We start from the raw sequence: 25,033 nt of genomic DNA, 5'->3' as shown, positions 1-25,033 counted from the left end.
TAATTATTATATTATTTGCATCAGAACTGTAAACCAAGCCCTGTATAAAGTGACAACATCTTGGGAAAGGAAGAATCCCTGATGTTCAGTCCTCCTTGTTCTCATCACTATTGCACACTTGAATTCAGAATTTATAGTCACCAAGGCAAAAAATTATATTTGAATACGGTACAAAATTTTAAAGGTGTAAAAATATCAGCAATTCAACCTAAAACACAAAATAAACAAGCAGAACAAAAACAGATTCACAGACACAGACACCATTTTGACTGTGGCTAGATGGGAGGAAGCTGGGGAATGAGTGAAGAAGGGGTTGAGAAGTACTAATTGGTTGTTACAGAACAGCCAAGGGGATATAGAGTATAGCATAGGGAATACAGTCCATAATATTCTAATAACTATCTATAGTGTCCGATGAATGTGAGATTTATTGGGATGATTATTTATAAATTATACAATGTCTAATCACTGGGGGTGTATACCAGAAACTAATATGATGATGTATGTCAACTCTAACTGAAAAATGAGAAATGATTAAACAATAATTTAGAAAGAAGAAAGGTGCAGATAAACTGCTGCTGTAGGGTGTTCAGAGGACTAAGTCATACTTATTTGGGAGACCAAAAAAGACCGTGTGCAGACGGGTGGGTGGTTAGGGAACTGGGTAAAGGAAAGGAAAAAAAGGTGTAAGAATATACAAAAAGCAAAGTATCTCTTTTGCATCCTCCCAGCCTCTCTACACTAGAAGAGTGTAGAGAACAACGGCTCCTACAATTTCTAAACATATACATATGTATATTTTGCTTGAAATTGTCATTTGTCTTCTCATTTTCTTCATAGTACTTTTGCTATGCAAAAAGTTTTTTTTATTTCTATACAATTGCATTTTATTAATCTTTTCTTTGATGGTATCTGGCTTTTGTGTCATACTGAAAAACCTCCCTTAATCTGAGACTATTTTTAAAAATTCTCTTATGATTTATTCTAATATTTTTATGCTTTTATTTTAGTTACATTAACATCTTTGATTCAGCTGAAATGAATCTGAGTCTACGGAATGAGACAGAGGCCCAAATACATTCTTCCTAGTTGCTAACACAGGTAGCCCAATGTGATTTACTGAACAGTGTTTATTTTCTCCAATGATATAAACTACCACCTTTCTCTTAAGTCAAATTTCCCTTATAAATCTGAGTAAGTGTATTTCTGGACTCTATTCGTGAGCCAGTACCTCAGGATTTTAATTATGTAGCTTTACACCATGTTTAAATTTAGGAGTTCTAGTCCTTTCTCATTACTATTTTCAAATTTTTCTTGGCTAGCTCTGAATATGTGAACTCTAGAATCAGTTTATCTAGTTAAAAACAAATCTCGTCCATACATATATTGAGATAATATTTTAGTTATAAATTAAATTAGGGAGAACCAAGTTCTTTACAATATTGAGTCTTCTTATGAAAGAACTAGTGTGCCTGTCCTTTTTATTCAAGATTCTGTTTATGTCTCTCAATCTTGATTAAAGGTTTCTTTATATACTGCTTTTACATTTAGTAAGTTTATTCTAAGTACTAAGTATTTTATCTTTTTTCCCCTCACTAATATAATTGGAATATTTTCTTCCCAATAGATTGTCTCCCTGGCAGTTTGTATATAGAAAGGCCACAAATTTTAAGTTAATTTCTATATTAATTTTGAATAAAACTTCACATTAATATTTGTATTGTTATAATACTGAATTCTCTTCTTTTGTTTCTAATAGTTTTCATTTGTACTCTAGGAATTTCTGGATGCATATCATATACCCTGCAAAGAGGGAAACATTTGCCTCCTCCCTTTGCAATATTTATACCTTATTTATATTTCTTGTCTATTCCATTGACTAGTTTCCCCAGAAGAACGTTAGACAACAGTGGTGATACCAATATACTCCTCATGGACTCGACTAGGAACATTTCTAGTGTCAATTCATTAAAATTCAATGCCAATTTAGAATAAGATGTATCTTCTCATATCGCAGGTATCTACTCATATTTTAAGAATTTTTCATCAAGGATTGATGGCAAATTTTGTCAAGTGCCTTTTTTATCATCTATAGAATTGATTATGTGATTTCTCTCCTTTGACTATTAATATACAAACCATAGCAGCGATCCCAATCCTGAGCCGTTCTTTTATTTCTGGTATAAGGTTCACTAGATAATGGCATAATGTTTTGCTGATGTTGTTGCAATGTGTTTCTATGTAACTTTATTTTACTTTGTTATTTATAGGTTTATAGTTTCTTATTGTACGTGTATGTACCTTTTTGGATTTGGGCATCGATATTATGTTCATTTCATAAAAAATGTATTTCTCCCTCTTCTAACTATGAAACAGTTTAAATATTGAAGGTTTTCTGAAACACTAAATGTCAGTTTCCTCTGCCTTTAAAGTTTCCTGGGATGACTGATTCCACTGTGAAACCACATGTCCTGGTAACTTTGGGGACAGGAGTGGGTAGAAGCTTTTTTACTTTCTTTTCCTACGGTAGCTGGTCTCCTTAGATTTTTCTACCTTGGTAATAATTATTTCTTGAAAATTACCAATTTTATCTATCTATCTATCTATCTATCTATCTATTTACAGAGAAGTAAATAAATCAGTGTTTTATTATTCATTTAATAGCCACTGTGTAGTTATGTTGTATATTTGTATTTTCTTTCTTTAAAAAAATAAGAGAAATCTTTATAAAACTATGAATGTTTACTAGCTATTTCTTGATAAACTGAAATAAAGTCCACCTCAGACATAATTCCCTTAAATTATGAAATAACAGTTACATTTCTATATAGATTGTTTAACAATATTTTAAAATAAAAGTACCTTTTTTGATCAATTTCTTGTTGCTGTTTAACATGTTTTTTCTCAAATTCACGAATATTTTCCACACCTATTTCTTCACAGAAGTGTTGGAAAATATCATCTTCAACCTTTTAAATGATTTCAAAACAATTGATTTAATATGATTAAATCTAAGTTTTCCCCTCCAAGGTTTCCCTGGATTAGGCCAAAATATAATGCCAACAAGCACTATGGTTCTCCGAGGAGCTAGTAAACTCTTGTTCTTTAGCTCCATAAACTGTGCCCATCTATTTCGAAATTTCCAATTCTAAAAACTAAATGAGAAAGTGCAAAACTAATTTTACTAAGAGTTTTGGCTTCACAAACTGTTTAAAATAGAAAACATTTAAATTACATCAGACACACCAAGTACATTATTTTACATAAATGAAATGTTCTTTAGGACAGACTAATCGATGGAGAGCAGAATGACAGCTGGGGGGAGACATTAGGGGGTGGAGGACTGAGCAAAAAGGAAAAAGGATTCATGGACCTGGACCAGACCACACTGTGGTGGGAGAGAGGGGTGTATGAGGGCTCAATGGTAATGAAAAAAGAAATACAATAATAGTTAAAATTTAAAAACTTGAAAAAGTTTAATAAAATATTCTTTGTATGAGTAATACTATAGTTTCTTAGGTCATATAAAGCCAAAGGGACTATAGCAGAGAATTAAGACTCAAAAATATTTAGAAAAATGAGAATGATCCAAATTCAACAAAATAACATTAAACCTCAATATTTTTAAAGTGCTGCATTTATGTTCAATTATAGAATAAACAGACCTATTTTAATAGCAGGGCATGTTAAATACTTTAGGTTTTACTTGAATTTAAATGAAATATATGATTAATTCAGTAATAAACTATCATTTACATAAGCAGATAATCCGAATCGTAGAAGTCTCAGCCCCGTGTGTGCCGCGCCGCATGGCGCTCTGTTGGGGTCAGACCACACTCTGCTGGCGCGCTTTGCTCCGGGCGCTGACAAACAACAGGACGCCCAGAGGACGGCTGCCAGAGGTGGTCTGAAATTTATGACAAATATAAATGATCGGGGGATTAGGATATTCAACCTGGAAAAGATTTATTTAGGGAGTTACACAAGTGTGGTTTCAAATCATGTGATAGAAGGTAGAACTAAAAATAATTACTGAGCGATGGTATGACAAACAACTTTCTAACGATTAAAGATAAGCAACAGTGGAATGAATTAAAGCAGAAAGTTCTTGTCACTTTACATAAGCCGAGGCTAGAAGACTGATTCTTTGTTTCCCCAGGGCCAAGCACTGTGCCTGGAAAATACAATAAACATTCTAGAAATAATTTCTGAGTGAATAATTAACCTTAAAAAATGACCCAAATGACAAAGTTATTTTTTTTTCCTGTCAGGGGCAGTGGGAGAAAGAAGGAGGCTGTAACTTTTACAAGGAGCCAGGAGTGGGGAGCAGAGGGGAGCAGCTGTTCACGGTTCACTGTCTCCTGAGATGGGCAACAGGGGCTCTCAAAAGACCCAAGAAAATTAATTTCGCACATATTTAAAACTCAGCACATATTCAAGAAGCCCTAAATCCGGTGGCTGGTCTAGAACTATATTCTGCATGCCAATTAATAATAAATATACCCTTCAGGACCTTGTCCATCTTTTTTTGGAACTCTTCAATTCTTTGTTGCCGTTCTTGGATTGCTTCATCCAGCACAGAGCACTGGGAGTCAATGTTCAGCAGTTCACTCTGCAGCTGAGACTGTTCCTAATCACGAAAGGGAAAAAATCCTTTTTTACTATGGCTATTTCAGCTTTGCATAGTGAAGCCAAAACATGACTGGTGTCTTTTAGCACAAAAAGGGAATCCATGAGTTAAGGTGAATTCAGGTACAGTTGTATAATAAGGTTAACAACCATAAAAATAAAGTAACTAAAGGACTATAATACAATATCAGTCATAGAGTAAAGTGCGGAAATTACGTGGTACTTCATAAATGTAACTTCTGAAATTCTATGTCCTGGTTTAATTTCCATAACATTTTATGTAAGACATTACCTGGGAAGCAGCAGCAAGGTGCTTCTTTTTAATCATATCTAGCTCACTTTGTGAGTATTTGAGCCGTGTATGAGTTCCTTGTACGAGAGTCTGTATTTGTTTCAAATCTGCTTCCTTGCGAAGCATCCTCAATAAATCCTAAAGAAAAAGAGAAATGTGATAACATTTTACAATAGTAAAGCACTCTCATAAGCCATAATTTACTGACTTTTTACATAGGGCCACATCCACACTCCATCTTCTCTTCTTCTGGGCAATTATGTCCATAAGCCATCTGGAGTAACCAACGTGCCCTAGAGCATCCTCAAAACACCAACGTACTTCCTAATGGGAAACAGGCATGAAAATGGAGGAACGGGGAGTGCATGTTCCAACAAGGCACATAAATGGGACCACATGATGCAAGGTGCCCGGTTTGTAGTGCACCCTTGCCTTTCTGCTTGCCTCGTCCACCCACCTCTCCCTTCACCCACTCAACCAAATCAACTCCCTGGTGTATGTTCTTCTGTATTTTTATCCCAAGTCTTTAGGCAAATACATATACAAACATACCCACCTATATATATTTTTTCAGTCTTGTTTTACAAATTTAGAATCACATTGAACATACTTTCCTACCTTTTTTCTCTCCAGTTACAAAAGTCAACTAATAAAGCTCTAAATGCACTCTTGAATAACTGCATATTATCTGAGTGAGACTGTACCAAAATTATTCAAGTATTCCCTAAATGACAGGCATTTACATTGTTTCCAGGTTTTTGCCACCACAAACAATGCTGCAGCAACATACCTGCATGTACACCCTTAAGTACTGGTGTTTTATTTCCATGCAATTGATTCCCCAGGTAAGATGGATGGAACAAAGTTATTCATATTTTTGGTGGCTGGGGCTGATTGCTTTCCCCAACACTATAACAATTCACATTTCTATAAATAATGTATGAGCTTCTGTTTTTTTTATATCTTCACGAGCATATACATTTTTTCCAAGTCTTTGGTTCAGTATTAAGTAATTTTAATTTAATCAGTATTTCCTTGAGCACTATATTCTATTTTGAGCATTTTTTCATGTTTACTAGGCCTTATGGATTTCTTCTTTTTCTGAACTGCCTAATTCTATCCTTTGCTCAGATGTGTCTCCATGTCTTTTTTTTGTTTAAAAATTGTATTTTTAAAGATTTTTTTGTTTTTCATTTACTTTAGAAAGAGGGGAACAAAGAGGGATGGACAAAGAGAGGGAGAGAAACATCAGTGTGTGGTTGCCTTTTGCATGCCCCCCATCAGGGACCTGGCTTGCAACCCAGGCATGTGCCCTGACTGGGACTTGAACCAATGACCCTTTGGTTCTCAGGCTGGCACTCAATCCACTGAGCCACACCAGCCAGGGCCAAAAATTATATTTTATTGGTTATACTATTACAGTTGTCCCAATTTCCGCCCCTCATTACTCCCCTGCCCAGCACTCCTGACTCCCTCAGGCAATCCCTTTATCATTGTTCATGTCCATGGGTCATGTGTAAGTTCTTTGATTACTCCACTTCCTGTACTGTACTCTACATTCCCATTGGCTATTCTGCAATGACCTATTTGTACTTCTCCATCCCCTCATCTCTTCACCCATTTCCCCATATGCCCCTTCCATCTGGCAACCATCAAAATGCTCTCCCTACCCATCATTCTGTTCTTCTTGTTTGCTTAGTTTGTTTTTTAGATTACACTGTTGATAGATATATATTTATTGCCAATTTATTGTTCATAGTTTTTATATTTTTGTTAGATAAATCCCTTTAACATTTCATATAATAATGGTTTGGTGATGATGAGCTCCTTTAGTTTTTTCTTGTCTGGGAAGCTCTTTATCTGCCCTTTGATTCTAAATGATATCTTTGCTGGGTAAAGCACTCTTGGCTGTAGGTTCCTATTCTTCATGAATTTGAATATTTTGGGCCAATCCCTTCTAACCTGCAAAGTTTCTTTTGAGAAATCAGCTGACAGTCTTATAGGAATTCCGTTGTGGGTAGCTATCTGCTCTTTTCTTGCTGCTTTTAATTCTCTATCTTTAACCTCTTGTCCAAGGTTATACTGTTAGCATGTGACAGAACCAGCATTCAAACTCAGGCAGTGCTGCCACCAAATTCATGTTCTTTACCACAATGTTATTTTCCCTCTCTAAATAATGTTTAATGTTGCATCATTTGTGATAGCAAAAACTGAAATGACAAAGTTATTGAAGATTAATTAAATTTAAAAAATCTTTACAATAAAATACCAGGCAGAATTCATTACAAATAAAGTGGTTTTCTATATGGTAACATAAAAACATGTCCATATTATGATATCAATGAAAAAGCTTGTTGCAGACACTATGTCAAAAGTGTTTTATAAAATAATAGGAAAAGTAACACATATAGTTGCATGTGCAGAGAAAACCTCCAAAGGCTATGTATCAGATTGTTCAGTAAATATTGCTGAGATGTAGAATGGGTATTTTTATTTTTTACTTTATTCCACTTTGCATTATTTAAGTTTTTAAAAAACTACAGGCATGGTACATTACTAAAATATTACTTAAAAAAACACAATTATTCTACAACTTTTACAACATGAATTTACCTTTAATTCTTGCATTAGTTGGGTTCTTCTCTCTCTTAAATTCTTTAACTCTTTCTCATCCCAGCATCGAGCCTTGTATTTTAAGTCACTTGAACCTCCAGAAATCACCCCAGATTTTAAAAACAATGTTCCATCAAGAGCTACTGTCTGTAAAATTAAAAATATTTTACCTTGGGGAAGTGTACATAAAGAAGATAAACCAGAACACAATTAGACAATTTTTACAGCTGAGAATTTATAGATGAGAAATACCACCCAATATTTAATAAAATGTCTAGCATATAAAAAGACACCAACCAATAAACCACAAATACAAAACCCTGTTTTGCTAAGGCCCAAAGCAATTTTAGGCAACAAATTAGAAATTAAAAAGCCTCAAAATAAATTGTGTGTTAGTTCCACACATATTCACTATTGAGAAGAAAAAACTGAGAATAGTGTTTAACATGAAATAATTTGCATTATATAATCCTGTATTTTGAAGCCTTTGACATCCCATGTCTATGACATATTACGAAAACCAGCCATAGCAACTTTAGGATACCCAAAATATCACATTCTCCAAGGTGGATACAAATGGGGACCAAGAACAAAACTTTAAATGGAGTCAAAGGTATAAAATAAAAAGAATGTGTAATAAGTATGTTATCTTAAATAATAAAAAAGAGATCTATTTAAAAAATAGCTTGAAGTTATAGTCCTAAGTAGACATATACTTTATGGAATAAATAAAAGCAATCCTCAATGTGTTGCAAATGTTTCTAGTTAAAGCAGAAGGAAATCACCTGTGGAGAACTAAAACCATGTAGTATGAGCTCATTTTTTAAAAAGCCAACAAATAGGAGTCTCACTGAATCCTTGGTTCCCTCATTCAGACCAACATTCCCTGCGTGACCACCATGATTGAGACATTCTACACTGGGGGTTGGAGTGACAGAGTGAAATATGACATTGATCCTCAGGCAGTTATGTGAGTAGGAAAAAGACACATATGAACATATCATTATGGTATTAAGTGACGAGCAGACAGAAGTATATTCAGGAAAGTGTAAGACCGGGAGGGTCTAATACAGCCCAGAGAGCCACAGACGGCTTCCTGAGGAGGTGAAGGCTTGCATGTCTTACTGGAATCAAATCAGTTACATTTAACAGAAAACCTGGTTTATTTCTCTCGTATGATTTCAGAAGTAAGCATTCCAGGGTCTGTATGGTGGTGGCTCCAGAGTTAACCGGGACTCTTACAATACAGTTCTAAGATCCTTAGCATTTGGATGTCTCAAGGGAGACAGGCTTTTTATTTTATGCAAGGCCCTGAGGGCACCCTGCCCTCCCAGATGTTAGCTTGGCAATAAGTTTGCTCCTCAGGTCTAAACTGACCAAAACATCAATTTGTGATGTGACTTGCAGTATTTGAACTAAGGAAATTCTAAAATGTGGTATCAGGTCTAGGAAAAGATGTGAAGTCCATGAAAAACCGAAGCACCAATTGAAGACAGGCATCTGTGAAAACGTGCCGTCTATCCAACCACTGCGTGCACCCTAAAGCACAGAGGAAACCCCTCACGGGACACAACAGTGACAGGAAGGAGATGAACTTCCTGTGATATACTTCAGACATAAATGACAAAGCTGATTACAATTTTGAAATAATGATAAGAACAAGATATGGCCTAACGGGGTAAGACTTCTTAACATGAGCAGATATAAACCATTAGTATTTGTTGAATGAAGCAAGGATTAAACACCATTTTATCTTTATGTGGTTTCTTTAAAATGATCTCACAAATCTTCAGAAATCAATTTTACAAATATACAAAAATAAATTTTAAAATAGTTAATTAGGTAGCAAAATAAGATATGTTAGTAGCTCACTTATTATACCTGCTTAAAGTTAATCTGTAGAAATCAATGGCAGTGATTACTAAGACTGTGATCACATTGCCATTAAGATCATTTCTGGCAGAAGTACTAAACTATGTGAGTGTTAGACAGTTAATACATTTAAAACTAAAAACTACTATCTTTCATAGTAATAGCCTGTATTGTGTTAATTTGCAATTCTGTACGCTCCAGATCAAATATTTTAATTCACTAATAAGTAAAAAACTGACTAGCACTTTTTCAGTTTTTTGTGAGGCACTACAATAGTATCCTGAATGTTATTACTTAATTTAGCCTTTACAACTCTATGAAATAGGCACTACTATTTCTCCAAATTTTGGAGGAAAAAGTGAAATTGGAGGTTAAGAAACTTACTAAGTAGCATCACTGATTGTACATCATAGCTTATGTCCTAGGCACTAGGGCATAAGGTGTAGTATAAAAAAATTAATCTCCCCAGCTGGTGTATCTCAGTGGATTGAGCACGGGCCTGAGAACCAAAAAGATCGCAGTTCGATTCCCAGTCAGGGCACATGCCTTGGTTGCAGGCCAGTTCCTAGCAGGGGCCAGTTCCCAGCAGAGGACACACCAGAAGCAACCATACATTGATGTTTCTCCTCCTCTCTCCTTCTCTTCCCTTCTAAAGATAAATAAATTAAATTTAAAAAATTAATCTCTGGCTGGTGTGGTTCAGTAGATTGAATGCCGGCCTATGAACCAAAGGGTCACTGCTTCAATTCTCAGTCAGGGCACCTGCCTGGGTTGCAGGCCAGGTCCCTAGTTGGGGGTACTAGAGAGGTAACCACACACTGATGTCTCTCTTCCTCTCTCCCTTCCTGTCTAAAAATAAATAGATAAAATCTTTAAAATAAAAATACATAAATAAAATCTTAATAAAAAGCTAAGTCAGGTAATCTGAGAAATTAACACTGCTTAACTAAATACAAACTCTATTCAACTGAGACTAAAACATATTTATTTTTAAGACCAAAATAATTTTCTTGAGAGATTAATATTTAGTAACCTCATTTTCAATTATGCCATTTTTGTAACTTCAAATGTGTTAAAACCTTGAGTGTGTGAAAGGAGTGGTAGTATCCCTATGAAGCCAGGGAAGAATTAACCCAGAAGATAAAATAAGCACCTAAAATCTTTCCTGATATTCAAAAAACATATATACTATATATATTTAAATGCAGGGCATATTGAGATTCAGAAGAACATTTCATGCATGTAAAAAATAAGTTAACTGCTTTGAGGGTATTATTACAATAAATCTAATTTTCAAAATATAGTGTATGGTATTCGAAATACTACAGAATTAAATTTTTTAAAAACCCAACTGAATATTACGAAAAGTACTGAAACCATAGCCATTTTAGGTTGTATGTTAGTTTTCCTTACTAAAAAGAGTCATATAGCATCTTGTATAAGTATCTGCACGTATAATATGTTAGTCTCACAAATACTGCTTCAGATCATCCAAAAGCACAATCGTGGCGTCTCACCTTCCGTCTTTCTGGTCCATCGAGTGCAATGTGCCGAGCTTCTTCCACGGTCTCACAGACAAGGCCATTGCCACAGACAAACTGGATTACTTTCTTCAGCTGCGGAAACTGAGTCTTTATGACATCAATCACCATTTTACAGCCTTTAAGCTCCCGTAACCTCTCATTGATTGGCTTGGTCTAGAGGTTTAAAAAATACTTAATATATTAGATACACTAAAATAAAAAACCAAATAGTGCATTCTTTCTAAAAATATACATAAACATGACAGCAAGAGATTAATTAACAGTATACACTTACATATAATAAAGGTTTGACAAGAACCTGATGAACTACATCGCACCATTAGTACTACAGCTTGTGTACTATTTTTTAAAAATACACTTCATCAAAAGCCAGAAGACAAACTTTCCGAATCCAACTCTGTCACTAACTATCTGGGACAAAGCAATGCAGAAGGAGTGCTCTGTGCTCGCAAAGCCGTGAAGTCCAGTTAGAGATGAGGGCCGCTGACACGCGTCCAGAGTGGCTCGGCGCTCTGGACCAAAAAACTCACTGTGGGCCTAAATGAGCAGGAAGGCCTTCCCACCTCCTTGGACAGGACTTTAAGTTGTATCTACACATAGATCAAAAAGTACCAGCAATGTCTTACTGAAAAATAGCATGGTCTCCTTTTGCAAAACAAAACAAAGCAAAAGCCCTATCCGAGGGGGGACCCCCAAAACTGGAATTTACTTATAAAAACTGTGTATTTATTCTTACATGTTTAAATTCCAGTCACCCTCAAAGTCCTCTCCATGTGATGCACTGTACCCATGGAGACATTTTCCTGCTCAGAACAGTTTTTTAGCTCATTGACTTTGATGCCTTTTGGTGCTTCTGCCACTTTTTGTTTCACATCTTCCACATCAGCAACAAATTTCCCTTTGGGGACTTTTTCATCCAGAGAAACCAAAAACAAAGTCGCTCAGGGCAAGATTGGGTAAATAGGAGGGTAGGGCATAGGGGTCGTGCCAGTTCTGGTAAAAAATTGCTGAACGCTCAACGTGGTGCAGACAGGAGCACTCACAAATCACCCATCATGAAATGGGCAAACAGACTGAAAAAAGTCTTCAAAAAAAATTCACTGAAGCTGAACTCAGCCTCTCGCAACGCTGACTGGTGTACTGATACACATGGGTTCCTAGAACTCTCACCCAGCGGGGAAGCCTGTACTACAAGGGGCCTACCGAACAAAAGATAACTCCTATTTCGCGGGGGTTCCCGTCTCCTATGCAACCAAAATGTGTATATACACAACATACCTGGCAATATATATTTATAAATTTGTATGTATAGAAGCAATCTAAAGTAGTTATAACTAAGGAATTGGGCATTGAGAAGGGATAGGAATAGTTCCTTTATATTTTATAACTTTCTGTATCAGATTTTTAGAAAATGAGGGTGCCTTGAAAAAATCTTAAGCATGAAATAAGTAAAACAGGATTTTAACAGGTAGAAGAATTAGGTCAAGTAGTTTTAGTGGGCAGAGGGGATAAGCAGCAAAGGTGTGGAAGTGCAAAAGTCAAGTCTGGACCGTTGGTATACAGCTAGCATTTGCTGGGTTCGCCCCTGTGCCAGGCACTGCGCTAGGTGCTCTCCATGTAGTGATTCCCTGTAATAATCTTACGAGGTAAGGACCCCTTCCTCTACAGATGCAGAAATTGAAGCTCAAGAAAAATTAAGAACGAATTAGTGAGAATGAATTAAAAGCAGGGCTGAGATTCATACTCAGGTTGGGCCAAGTCTAGAGCATGTGCTCGACTACTACGCACACTGCCTTCAGTTCAGGGTCTGGAAGGCAGGACCAGCAGAACATTTTCTGTGGTAGCCAAGAAAAAAATCACTGAAGGACACCAATCTTGATACTGATCGAGTTCCTGCCTTGGGAATTTAGAATCTGGATACTCCAAGGCCTCTCACTACATTCTCCAAGGCTTATCAGCCTGATTCACCGACTGATGCATAGTTACTGGGTCACATATTTACAATTGAGACTCTTTGTTGGCATTTCACCAACAGACCATCTCGACACTTCGCTACTGAATAAGAATATGGATGGCTTAGTAGGCTGGAACAATGTCATCAAAATCACTAAGGTAGAACTGTGGGAAAGTAGATATGGAAGAAATGATACGAAGACAAAAGGACAGCACCCACTTGATACTATTCTTGGCCTGCCAACACATCAACACCAGCCATCCGAGTGACTGACTGACAGGCTGGCATCCAAGCTGTGACACTTTTCAATCATTTAACCATAGTTTTAGGCAATCGAGACGTATTTTAAAGGACAAGATTTTATCACTAAGTACTAAACATAAATTTCTTACATCAAGGTAATCTAGAGCAAGGAATGTCTCAGGTTCAGCTCTTTCCTCCTTCAGAAATCGAATACAATCTCTTGCTACCTTTTCAGAGGTTACAACAATGGCAACCATGTACTGGCCAAAAAGCTTCGTAACAGCTAGCTGGTACTTCTTATGAATAGGATGACACAGGTCGAGCAGTCTTCCAAACTTGGCAGGTTTGAAAAAAGGAGAGAACAGCAAATACATTTGTGAAGAACATACAATTCATTGTCTTCTAATGTAGCAAAACAGCACAAACTATAGACTACTTTTATAAAATTATAAACATCAGAATGTAAGAGTCTTATTCATTTTGGACATAAGTTTTACTGTGAAATGTCCATTCATGTGGTCACAATTCATTTAAGAAAAGAGTAATGAGGGGGGAATAAACCTTACCAAGATATTAAAATATCCTTACAAAGTTACAATGATTAAATTCATCCATCCCCTTAATTACTAAATGAGAATCTATGCGGACCCCCCATTTCACCACCGCATGCAGACACCGAGCTGGACACTGGGTAGCGTTCCAGGTGCTTGCTCATCTCACAGAGCTGTAAGTCTAGTGGGGGAGAAAGAGCTGAATAATCATTTGATTACACACACGTGTGAAACAGAACTGTCCGAGACACTGCGATGGAGAACAGAGAGCTCTGAGTGTAACAGGGACGAGGCCGAGATGAGACGGCAGAGAAAGCTTCCCACAAAGACGTGTTATTTGAGATCTGATGAATGGTTGAGAAATCTTTAGACTGAAATTCAAAAGGTTTACTTAAAAATGTCAGAATGTCAGCACATCCTGTATCAATGCCCCCTAGGCTATCTGAAGATTCAGTTTTACATTCTGGACTTTTTTTCATTTGCTCTGTTCTACTTCAGGAATACCATTTTTTAAAGTGATAGACTATTCTTGTTAATATTTATTATCCTGCTCTTTGTCTTTTTCTTCTCCATTCACCTGCAATTATAGTGGCTCCATTATCTGTGGTGTGGCTTTCCATGGTTTTGGTTACTGTGGTCAACCATGGTCTAAAAATATTGAATGGAAAATTCCAGAAATAAATGACTCAACAGACAAGTCCTAAGTTCTACACTGTGCACTGAGTTCTGTGATGAGCTTTCATGGTGTCTCTTCAGGGACACGAGCCACCCCTTCGTCTGGTGGACCTGCACTGTGTCCGCTCCCATCAGCCACTCAACAGCCACCGCAGTTTTCAGAGGGACGGTGGCTGGGTGCCATCCGTCTTCAGGTCACCCTTGTCTTACTTAATAACAGCCCCCCAGCACAAGAGCAGTGATGCTGGCAATTCAAATATGCCCAAGAAGCTGAGAAGTGCTTCCTTTAAGTGAAAAGGCAAAAAGTCTATAGAGTTAATAAGGAAAGGAAAGAATTGCATGCTGAAATGGCTAACATCTACAGTAGGAACAAATTCTTCAGGTGAAACTGTAAAGGAGAAAATAAAATCATGCTGGTTCCACTGTGGCACCTTACACTACCGAAGTTCCAGCCACAGTGCATAAGTACTTAATAAAGAAGGAAGAGGCATCCAATTTGAGAATGAAATATGTGAACTGAAAAACTATGTCTCATATATGCACATACACATACACACCCCCTACATATGCATAGGGTTCAGCACTGTCTGCTGTTTCAGCCACCTGCTGGCATCTCCACCCCCATGGATAAGGGGTGACTGCTGTACCTCCAATCTTACTTCTAGGTCAGAACTTCAGTTTTTGGTTGTGTGACCCATTCCTTGCTATTTGCAATTTATTAATTCAGTAATGTTTACTATGACTTGTATTCTTAGTTCTATATTTTGCTTTTATGGGGGATTTTGTTCTGTAACCTTCCAGACTAGGTTCTTTGACTTTTTTTTAAGATTTTATTTATTTAGAGGGGAAGGGAAGGAGAGAGGGAGAAAAATATCAATGTATGGTTGCCTCTCATGCGTCCCCTGCTGGGAACTGGCCGGCAATCCAGGCATGTGCCCTAAATGGGAACCGAACTGCAATCCTTTGGTTCACAGACCCAAGCTCAATCTACTGAGCTACACCAGCCAGGGCAGCTCTTTGACTTTGAAATGCTTTTAAAATCATCCTCTCTCATGCCCTGACTGGGTGCATCGGTTGGTTGGAGTGTTGTCTGGTACACCAAAAGGCTGTGGGTTCTGTCCCCAGAATGGGATGCAACTGATTGATGTTTCTCTCTAAAATTAATAAACATATCTCTGAATGTGGATTTTTAAAAATCATTCTTTCTTGCCCTGGCTGATGTAGTTCAGTGGATTGACTGCTAGCCTATGAACTAAAGGGTCACTGGTTAGATTTCCAGTCAGGGCACATGCGTGGGTTGTGGGGCCAGGTCCCCAGTAGGGGGCGTGAAAGGCAACCACACATTGATGTTTCTCTCCCTCTTTCTTCTTCCCTCCTCCTTTCTCTAAAAATAAATAAAATCTTTTAAAAAATCATTCCTTCTCTATATTATTATATGTACCTATAGCTGCCATGCCTGCGCTTTTCACCATGCTTATATTTAATGTGGGCATCTCTGTTCAGACCTTTTATTTGCTGTGATGGATACATTTTGATTGCCTCACCTAGAACTGAGATGGTTATTTCCTCTGAACAACAGCTGATGAACTAAGTATTTTCTGTTTATCTTCTAAGTATTTTCTGATCTGTTACCTAAGGGCTCGGAGGGCAGAAGCAAGCAAGAGCTAAGCCTAGGCTGTGCGTATGCTTTGCTTGAATTCCAGAGTTTTTGCTCTTTCCTCTGAGCTTTAACCAATGTTCCATACTAAGGTTCCTCTGCCTTGGGGGAAAAGGACAAGTCCCACCTGGGGGGAAGGCTTTGAATGGGCCTCTCAATATAGTGAGGAGTCCTAGAGCCATCACTTCTATCTAAGATCATCAGAGGTTCACATTACCCAATTCAACAGTTTTTTAAGCAATGCAACAAATACATATGAAATTCCTTCTTGCTAGATTAAGGGATACTAGGTGGGATTTCTCAGGAATTAATCAATTTATCAGTTTGCTTCTTGCAGGGATAAAATATGCTTATAAATGCTTTAAATGGCTATCATCAATAAATCCACAAATAACAAGTGTTGGCAAGGATGTGGAGAAAAGGGAACCTTTGAGCACTGCTGGTGGGAATACGGATTGGCACAGCCACCGTGGAAAAGAGTGTAGAGTTTCCTCAAAAAATAGAAAATGGAATTCCCTTATGATCCAGCAATTCCACATCTGGAAAAGACACCCAAAACACAGATTCCAAAGAACATACGCACCCCTCTGTTCACTGAAGCACTATTTACAATTGCCAAGATCTGGAAGTAGGCCAAGTGTCCATCAGGAGACAAGTGGATAAAAAAGCTGTGGTACATTTACAGAATGAACTACTACTCAGCAATTAAAAAGAAGGACATTTCAGCTTTTGTGACAACATGGATGGCCCTAGAGGGTATCATACTAAGTGAAATAAGCCAAAGAAAGACAAATACCATATGCTTTCGCTTATATGTGAAATCTAATGAACCAAACAACCAAACAAAATAGAAACAGACTCCAAGATACAGAGAACAGACTGACAGCTGTCAGAGGGAGGCAGGCTCGGGGCTGGGTGAGACAGGGGAAAGGATTAAGCAGAAAAAGAGAGAAAACTCACAGACACAGACAACAGTATGGTGGTTATGAGAGGGAAAGGGAGTGAGGGGCAGGTGGAAAAAAGTAAAAAGGGGTAAATGGTGATGGAAGAAGACTAGACTTTGGATGGTGAGTGCACAATGCAATGTGCCAATGATATATTGTAGAATTGTACACTTGAAACCTACATAATTTTATTTACCAATGTAACCCCAATAATTTCAATAAAAATGCACAAATGGTTTAAAATACTAACCTTCAATCTTTTTTTTCTAATCCTGGACTATTACCATTTTCTGAAGTTCATGGCATTAGATGTATGAGCCCCTTCCCTTGTTTGATTGTTGAACTAATTTTTAAAAGATTTTATTTATTTTTAGAGAGATGGGAAGGGTGAGAAAGAGAAGAAGGGTGGGAGGGAGGGAGAGAAACACTGATTGGTTGCCTCTTGCACATCCCCTATTGGGGACTTGGCCTGCAACCCATACATGTGGCCTGACTGGGAATTGAACCAGTGACCTTTTGGTTCACAGGCTGGCACTCAATCCACTGAGCCACACCAGCCAGAGTGAATTATTTTCTTAAAAACTAGTTTGAGTCATTTTGTTTGTACTGGGGGAGGGATTTTGTGGCCAAAATTTACACCTCCTCCATCACTATCTAGAAGTCGAGACCAACATTTAAGAGTTAGAAAGTCAAAAAGGATGCTATAAAGGAGAAGACATGGTGGCCAGAGAGACAGGAGGAAAACTATGAGGCTAATGGCAAGGCGTTTCGAAGCAGTGCAAGTGGTTAACAGTGTCACATACTGAAGATGGGCCATCATTAAGTAAAACTGCGACATGTACACTGGTGTTGGGATACAAGAAAGGGATGCCCGACCCCAATACCAGAGGAAATAATTTTGTGAAGTTGACACGCTAAGCTACAGGTTAGACATTGCTGTTTGGGGGCTATGAAATATACTAGCAAAACTGGGTGCACAGTCAGATTTAGAGAATAAAAGCTCATTGTTACAAAAGAATTCCAATGATATCTACTGAAAATATAATTTAAAAAAACTGAAAGCATGAAAAATGTGAGGTTTGAGGCTGTGTGATTTTTGGGGGGGAGGCTAGTTCGTGGTATTCAAGTCCTTTGGGGATACTGGCCATAACTTGGACTTTCTAGGTAATGTGTTCACATCAATGTTTCTCCCCAATTATTACTTACCTAGAGATACTACTAAAAGTTACACTTTACCCCAATTATTTACTATTACCTTTTAAATATAAACTATCAAACACAAAACTTAACAAGATTTCTGAGATAATTTTGCCTCCAAATGACAATAACACTTTAAATCCCAACTAAGAGAGCTTAGCCTCTTGGTTCGACGACCACTCATTCCGGTTACCACGGAGTCTGGGTAGAGCCTCCTAAGGCGCTCCATCGCCTCCGCTCTCTTCTGCTGCCGTCTCCCCTCGTGGTAATCAATGCCAGCATTCTGCAGTTCACTTCTGACAAGGTTCACCTCCTCATTAACTTCAGAAATTCTTGACTTTGTTTTCTTAATCTCATCCACTAGGGTTTCCTCCTGCTGTTTTTTCTCTTTTAAGCAATCCCTACATAATAAGCACAACAATAAATTATACAGCAAAAAGAAAACCCCAAATCTAGGAATGACAAGGTACAATACACTCAGGTCGGACCTTGCAGGGCAATGGAATAGGGGAACTCTAACAGTCTTAGCAGATGAAAAATGCTGCAATAAAACAAACCCAGCACCAAATTTGGGCAAAGAGATTTTGATCATTATTTGATCATTATCTTTTGATGATTCAAAAGATAACGTATTTCTGGATACTGAAAAAGCAAGGATAGATCACTTATAACCACAGTAATCATCATTAGCGCAATGTAATAAGTAAATACCAATTTAAAAAATTCCTAATGGTAGAATACTTAGGTTGTACTACCTTTCATGACATAACTTTAATTATAAAATATCAATACCCAAAAGGAGTTTTAAGTTTCACCACTGATAAACATTTATATTTTCAAAATGTAAATATTGCATTCATGTGCTTAAGTGTAATTTTTAATTGTACACGATGAAATAAAAGTAATGGAGGAGCAAAAACATTGATACAATGAAAGCATTCATTTGATTGAATATACCACAAATAAACCAGATCCTTGAAACGTAAGACAGCTGCAAGGAACTTTCTTTTTAAACAATACCCACATGCATGTTTTTGTGTACTCCTCCAGCTTCTCTATTCGTTTTTTATAATCTTCTATTTGTTCTTTTATTTGTTTTAGATTTTCCTAAATTAGAAATAAAATCTAAAATCAATTACAGAAACTCCAAATAAATAAAATCAATTATTTTTCACTATATGCTTAGAACTTACTGTAATAACCTTAGTTGTTCTGAATTGGAAATATATAAAATATAACCACACAAAAATACTCATAAGAGCAAATTTTAATTTTGAAAAGGCCGGATGGTACAGAGCTTTCAGGTTACAGGAATCAGGGTTCAAAGCTGATCACGAAGTTTACTCTGGGAAACTCAAACACCAACAGGATTATTTTCAAATATCTATACATAGTTCTTTTTTCTCAAATATCTGGAACTTTTTAATTAAAAATTTTTAAATTTGTATCAGATTGAGATGGAGTAAACAAGCCATCCACAGAGAAATAAAAGACAATGGAATAACAACAGAAACTAACTCTGAATGTGACTTTTAATTAACAATTAAAAGAAAATAAATCTCAGAAAAATAAAAACAAGGAGTCCCTTTTCTAATAGCAGTTAAGAAAAAATACCATCTTGCATTATAAAATTAGCTCATAAATGAAAAGATATGGTTTGATAATGATATATAAAACTAAATATTTTACAAGAATATCAATCATTTCCTCTGAAACTTCTGCTTTGTGTTACTATAAATCTTCCTGTGCTTTGTTATATATGATGAATCTTTCTAAGCATTTATTTTTCAATTACAGTTTACATTCAATATCATTCTGTATTAGTTTCAGGTGTACAGCAAAGATGTTAGAAAATTATGTATTCTACAGAATAGTTCTCCTGGTTGCTTCAAGTACCAATCTGGCCCCACACATACTCATCCCAATACTAGTGACTATATTCCCTAAACTGCGAACTAATTTATGCAATAAATGTTTATTTCCTGGCTACCATGTGCTGGGAACTAGATATACAATAAAGAACAGGAGAGAGTCTCTGCTCTCAAGGACTAAGGTCTGGTGGGAGACAAAATATTAAGTAAGTAAATCTGGTAGAGTGGCTTAGTGTATGCAGGACCTATAAGGTAACTATAGGTTTGGGGCAGGAGGACTTCACAAAAGTCTTGCTCCATTAACATTATCACTAAATCCAAATACAATTTGTATTCCTGCCTTTAACCTCTCCCCTGTCTAATTCATCCTATACATCACAGAAAGATTAATCTGTCTTATTCCATTACTAAGTAATTTAAAACCAGGAGTATACATAAACAAAAAATACAGTTCTTTTTCAGTATACCACACCAGGAAACAGAATACCAAAGTTTTTTAAAGTATATTTTATTGATTATGCTATTACAGTTGTTCCAATTTTTTCTCCCTTTTATTCTCCCTCATCATCCACCTGCCTCCCTCCAGCATCCCCCCTTAGTTTTTATCCATGAGTTGTACATGCAAGTTCTTTCACTCCTCTATTTCCTATACTATTTTTAACCTCCCCGTCTATTTTGTGCCTACCAATTATGCTTATTCCCTGTACCTTTCCCCCCATACTCCCCCCTCTCCCTCTCCACTGATAACCCTCCTTGTGATCTCCACTTCTGTGACTGTTCCTGTCCTAGCTGTTTACTTAGTTTTTGTTTTCTAGGTTCAGTTGTTGATAGTTATGAGTTTGTTGTTGTCTTACTGTTTGTAGTTTTTGATCTTCTTCTGTTTCTTAAATAAGTCCCTTTAACATTTCATATAATAAGGGCTTGGGGATGATGAACTCCTTGAACTTGACCTTATCTGAGAAGCACTTTATCTGCCCTTCCATTCTAAATGATAGCTTTACTGGATAGAGTAATCTTGGATGTAGGTCCTTGCCTTTCATGACTTCAAATACTTCTTTCCAGCCCCTTCATGCTTGTAAGGTTTCTTTTGAAAAATCAGTTGACAGTTTTATGGGCACTTCTTTGTAGGTAACTGTCTCCTTTCCTCTTGCTGATTATTTTTAATCCTAGGTGACTTCATTATGATGTATCTTGGTGTGTTCTTCCTGGGGTCCTATTTCTTTGGGACTCTCTGGGCTTCCAGAACTTCCTGGAAGTCTATTTCCTTTGTGCCATATTGGGGAAGTTTTCCTTCAGTATTTGTTCAGACAAGTTTTCAATTTCTTGCTCTCCCTCTTCTCCTTTTGGCACCCTGATGATTTGGATGTTGGAATGTTTAAAGTTGTCCCAGAGATTCCTAAGCCTCTCCTCCTTTTTTTGAATTCTTGTTTTTTCATTCTGTTCTGGTTGGATGTTTATTTCTTCCTTTTGTTCCAAATCATTGATCCAAGTTTCCTTTCCTTCACTGTTGGTTCTCTATATTTACCTTTATTTCATCTTGTATAGCCTTCATTTTAAGACCAAGCTCAGTCAATTCTATGCATTCTGATCACTGGTGTTTTGAACTCTGCATCAGATAGGTTGTTTGTGTCCTCATCACTTAGCTCTTTTTCTGGAATTTTGATCTGTTCTTTCATTTGGGCCCTATTTCTTTGTCTCAGTGCACCTGTTGTGTTGTAAGAGGCAGAGCCTTAGGTATCCACCAGGGCAGGGCAATGCTCCTTGCTGCGTTATGGCGCTGTCTGTGGGGAGGGTCAGAGAGGGAGCAGTGCCCCTTGCTCTGCCCTAGTCCCACTTTCCAACCAACTCTCCTGTGAGTCTGGACGTTTGTTCTGCCTTCACAACCCCACAGTATCTTACAGCTAGAGGTTTTGAGTCTTCGTTTCCCAGTCAGCCAGCCCTGTCTCGCCTGTGTGGTCTGCCCCCTTGCTGCATGTCCTCTTCACCCATTCTATCAGTCTGGATGAATGTTTAACTCCTTGGTTGTCAGAGTTATACGCCGTTTGACTTTCTGGCAGTTCTGGTTGTGTATTAAGTTGGTGGTTATCCTTCTTTTGGTTGTGCGAGGAAGTAAAGCGTTTCTACCTACACCTCCATCTTGGCAGGAACTGAAATACCAAAGTTTTCAAGTGTAATTATTTCAGGAAGGTACTTATCCCACTGTACTCATGTATCACACAAATTCGCTGAACAAACGTCTGTGACAGGTGTCAGAGTTCTTAAAATGAGCAAGGCACAGTTAATTTTCTCTAGGAACTCACATTTTTGAAATTAGAGCCCTCATATTGACATTTTAATATCTCACTTAAGAATTCCATGCAAAGGGGGAAAAAACCATGGTTAGTTAATAAAGAGTACAAAATTTAGCCAAGTGGAAAAACCTGCCTGTCTTTACTCTGGCCATTCCCAAGGCTTGTGTGATGCCAGAAGGGCTCCTCTGTGCCCGTTACTTCACATGCCAGGTAGGTCTCTGAGGGATAAGAAGGGATAAGAGCCTGGAACAAACTTCAGACATGGCCTAGGCTGGAGAACAGGCTCTACCAGAGGAAATGTGAAAGGCCAGGGGCACTATCCTATGGGGAGGCATGTCAGGCACTAGGTGCTCCACTGGACACATAGTGGGGAAAAATCAGATGGCCTTGGTACCTGGCATGTGGCATTTGAGACGCCAGCCAAGCATGCTAACTGTCTGGGAGAGCCAGCCATTGCCCAGCACTGCCATCCTGGTATCTGTGGAAAGTTACAGCTCCTCTTGTCCGGAAAGGGAGTTAGCAGTCCTGTGGGAAACTGAATATAGGTACAAATTTCTCCATCTCTCTCTACCTGGATATATTTCTTCTTCTATCAGTGTTTCCATACTCAAAAGACAACAGCAATCCAATCAACACTTACTGATATCTACTAAGTACAATGTTTACAATGTACATTATGAATCCTGCCTTTAAGAAGCTTCCAGTCTAGTAGAGCTGTACTAATTAACTGTACTTTCCTCCAATATGATAAAATCCCTTAGAAATAGGTTTAGAATAATGAGTGACTATATGCAGAAGAAATTAGGTTTTTTTTTTTGTGGGGGTGGAGTGGGGAGAAAAGGCAAACTAGGTGAGGCTTTGCAGTGTGGGTAACCATAGATTCAACATGTAGAAATAAGTTTAAGTTTTTCCGAAATTAGCATGCACAAAAGCGAAACTGTGCAATGAGAATTTGCAGAAATCAGTGTACAGTTCTATAATGCAATACAAATTATACAAGTGTTTAAAAATAAATGTCTGGTATGTTACTACATTTATTTTTTCCCTCCACAAAATATCCTTTCTTCTACTCATATGATTATTCTATAATACACCATGACACATCAGAGGGAAATACCAGCTGCTTGGTGTAATATCACACTCACTTTCATCTTATTCAATCTGCCCATCACTATGAGGTAGACACACCTATCCTCACTGTGCAAATGAAGAAATCACAGTTCAGAGAAGTTAAATAACTCAGTTATTTACCAAGAACAAGTAAAGAACAAGGTAGACTGGAAGCCAGGTCTATCTTACTTTAAGGCAAATCATTATAATGCTGTCATTTAAAAAAATCTTATTTATTTCTATAAAGAGGGGGAGGGAGGGAGGAAGAGAGGGAGAGAAACATCAGTGTGCAAGATACATCCATCAGTTGCCTCTGCACGCCTCCAGTGTGGGACCTGATCCAAAACTCGGCATGTGCCCTGACTAGGCACCATACCAGTGACCTTTCTTCGCACGCCAGCACTGAATCCACTGAGCCACAGCAGCCAGGGCTATAATGCTATCTTGATGGTTAATTCTCATGTAGACTATTATGCTCTTCTAGGGCTATGTCCTTATTGTTTCCAAATAACTTTGCATTCACCTCTATTATGATACCTAGCTGTCTTTTCCTTCACCCATCCTTCTAACCTCACTGACCTGTAATACATGTTAACAACAGAGGCTCCATCATCTGCTAATGTCTATCACTATACAGATGCACAGAAAATGCTCACTGAGTGTATGAACAAAGGCACTATCCGTATCTTAGACCATAGGAGTATCTACATGATACTAATGAGCATTAAGAGGTAATCCAGAATTTTTTCATTAATCACTTATGTCTGATGCAAATCCACTTATATATTGAAAAGCTAATATAGAAAGGTAGTAAAATTTCACTGAAAGTAATTCTAAATCGTGACTGCACAAATCAAGGTACCTGAACTTCTCCGCGCCTCCTCTTTTCAAATGCCAGTCTTTCTGTATCAGCCTTCTGTTCCCACTGCAGTTTTTCCAGTTGTTGGTTCATTATGGCCACCTTCTTTCTTACTTGCTCCTTAAGTTCTTTGTAACGATTCAGCTGTACAAAGAGCAATTAAAAATGGCTAACTCAAATCCTTTCTTAAAATCCTCACCCAAGGACATGTTTATTGATATTAGAGAAGGGGGAGAGTGAGAGACAGACAGAGAGACATCAAGCAGCTGCCTCCTGGAAGTGCCCGACCAGGGATCGAACCTGAAACCTATGTACGTGTCCAACCTTTCAGTGTCCAGGACGACACTCCAACTGAGCCATCTGGCCAGGATGAGGGGAAATTCTTTACTACTAAATAATCTTGCTAACAGATGACCTTAAGAAAAGTGTGTTTTACATAAATTAGATCAGAATTGGCCATCTTCTCCAGATAAGATAATGTGAACTTAAAATGAATATTGTACTTAAAACTGTTTAGATACATCAATAAGGTATTCAAACTCTGTAAAGTCTAAGAAATTCTTAAAAGAAAAAGGAGATTAAAACTAGTAGTCTAAAGGAAGAGGAGCTCAGAGAAAATTATGTATTTTTTAAATCTATATAGTCACAAATATTTTAGTATATGTATTATAAGATTGTTATTAAGTTAACTAGAGATAGTAAAAATTTAGTTGAATGTCTAGGAAATATGA

General features: G+C 37.4%; 1 protein-coding gene across 1 annotated transcript in view; it reads right to left on the bottom strand.

Annotated features, from left to right (window-relative positions):
• Positions 1-25,033, bottom strand: part of SMC1B (structural maintenance of chromosomes 1B) — a 53,634-nt gene that overhangs the window by 20,852 nt on the left and 7,749 nt on the right. The window contains exons 6-14 of the mRNA XM_037160327.2: positions 24,306-24,446; positions 19,196-19,278; positions 18,365-18,572; positions 13,297-13,482; positions 10,924-11,103; positions 7,535-7,681; positions 4,922-5,059; positions 4,514-4,630; positions 2,863-2,969 (exon numbers count right to left, since the gene is read on the bottom strand). Coding sequence (XP_037016222.2) covers positions 2,863-2,969; positions 4,514-4,630; positions 4,922-5,059; positions 7,535-7,681; positions 10,924-11,103; positions 13,297-13,482; positions 18,365-18,572; positions 19,196-19,278; positions 24,306-24,446 — 1,307 coding nt within the window. The remainder of the gene's footprint in view (positions 1-2,862; positions 2,970-4,513; positions 4,631-4,921; positions 5,060-7,534; positions 7,682-10,923; positions 11,104-13,296; positions 13,483-18,364; positions 18,573-19,195; positions 19,279-24,305; positions 24,447-25,033) is intronic.

Source organism: Artibeus jamaicensis, unplaced genomic scaffold, assembly GCF_021234435.1.
Source record: "Artibeus jamaicensis isolate MK-2021 breed Jamaican fruit bat unplaced genomic scaffold, CSHL_Jam_final contig_233, whole genome shotgun sequence".
Taxonomy (NCBI): Eukaryota; Metazoa; Chordata; class Mammalia; order Chiroptera; family Phyllostomidae; genus Artibeus; species Artibeus jamaicensis.
Note: the sequence above shows the minus strand (reverse complement) of the source record. Positions and strands in the feature narration are given on the sequence as shown.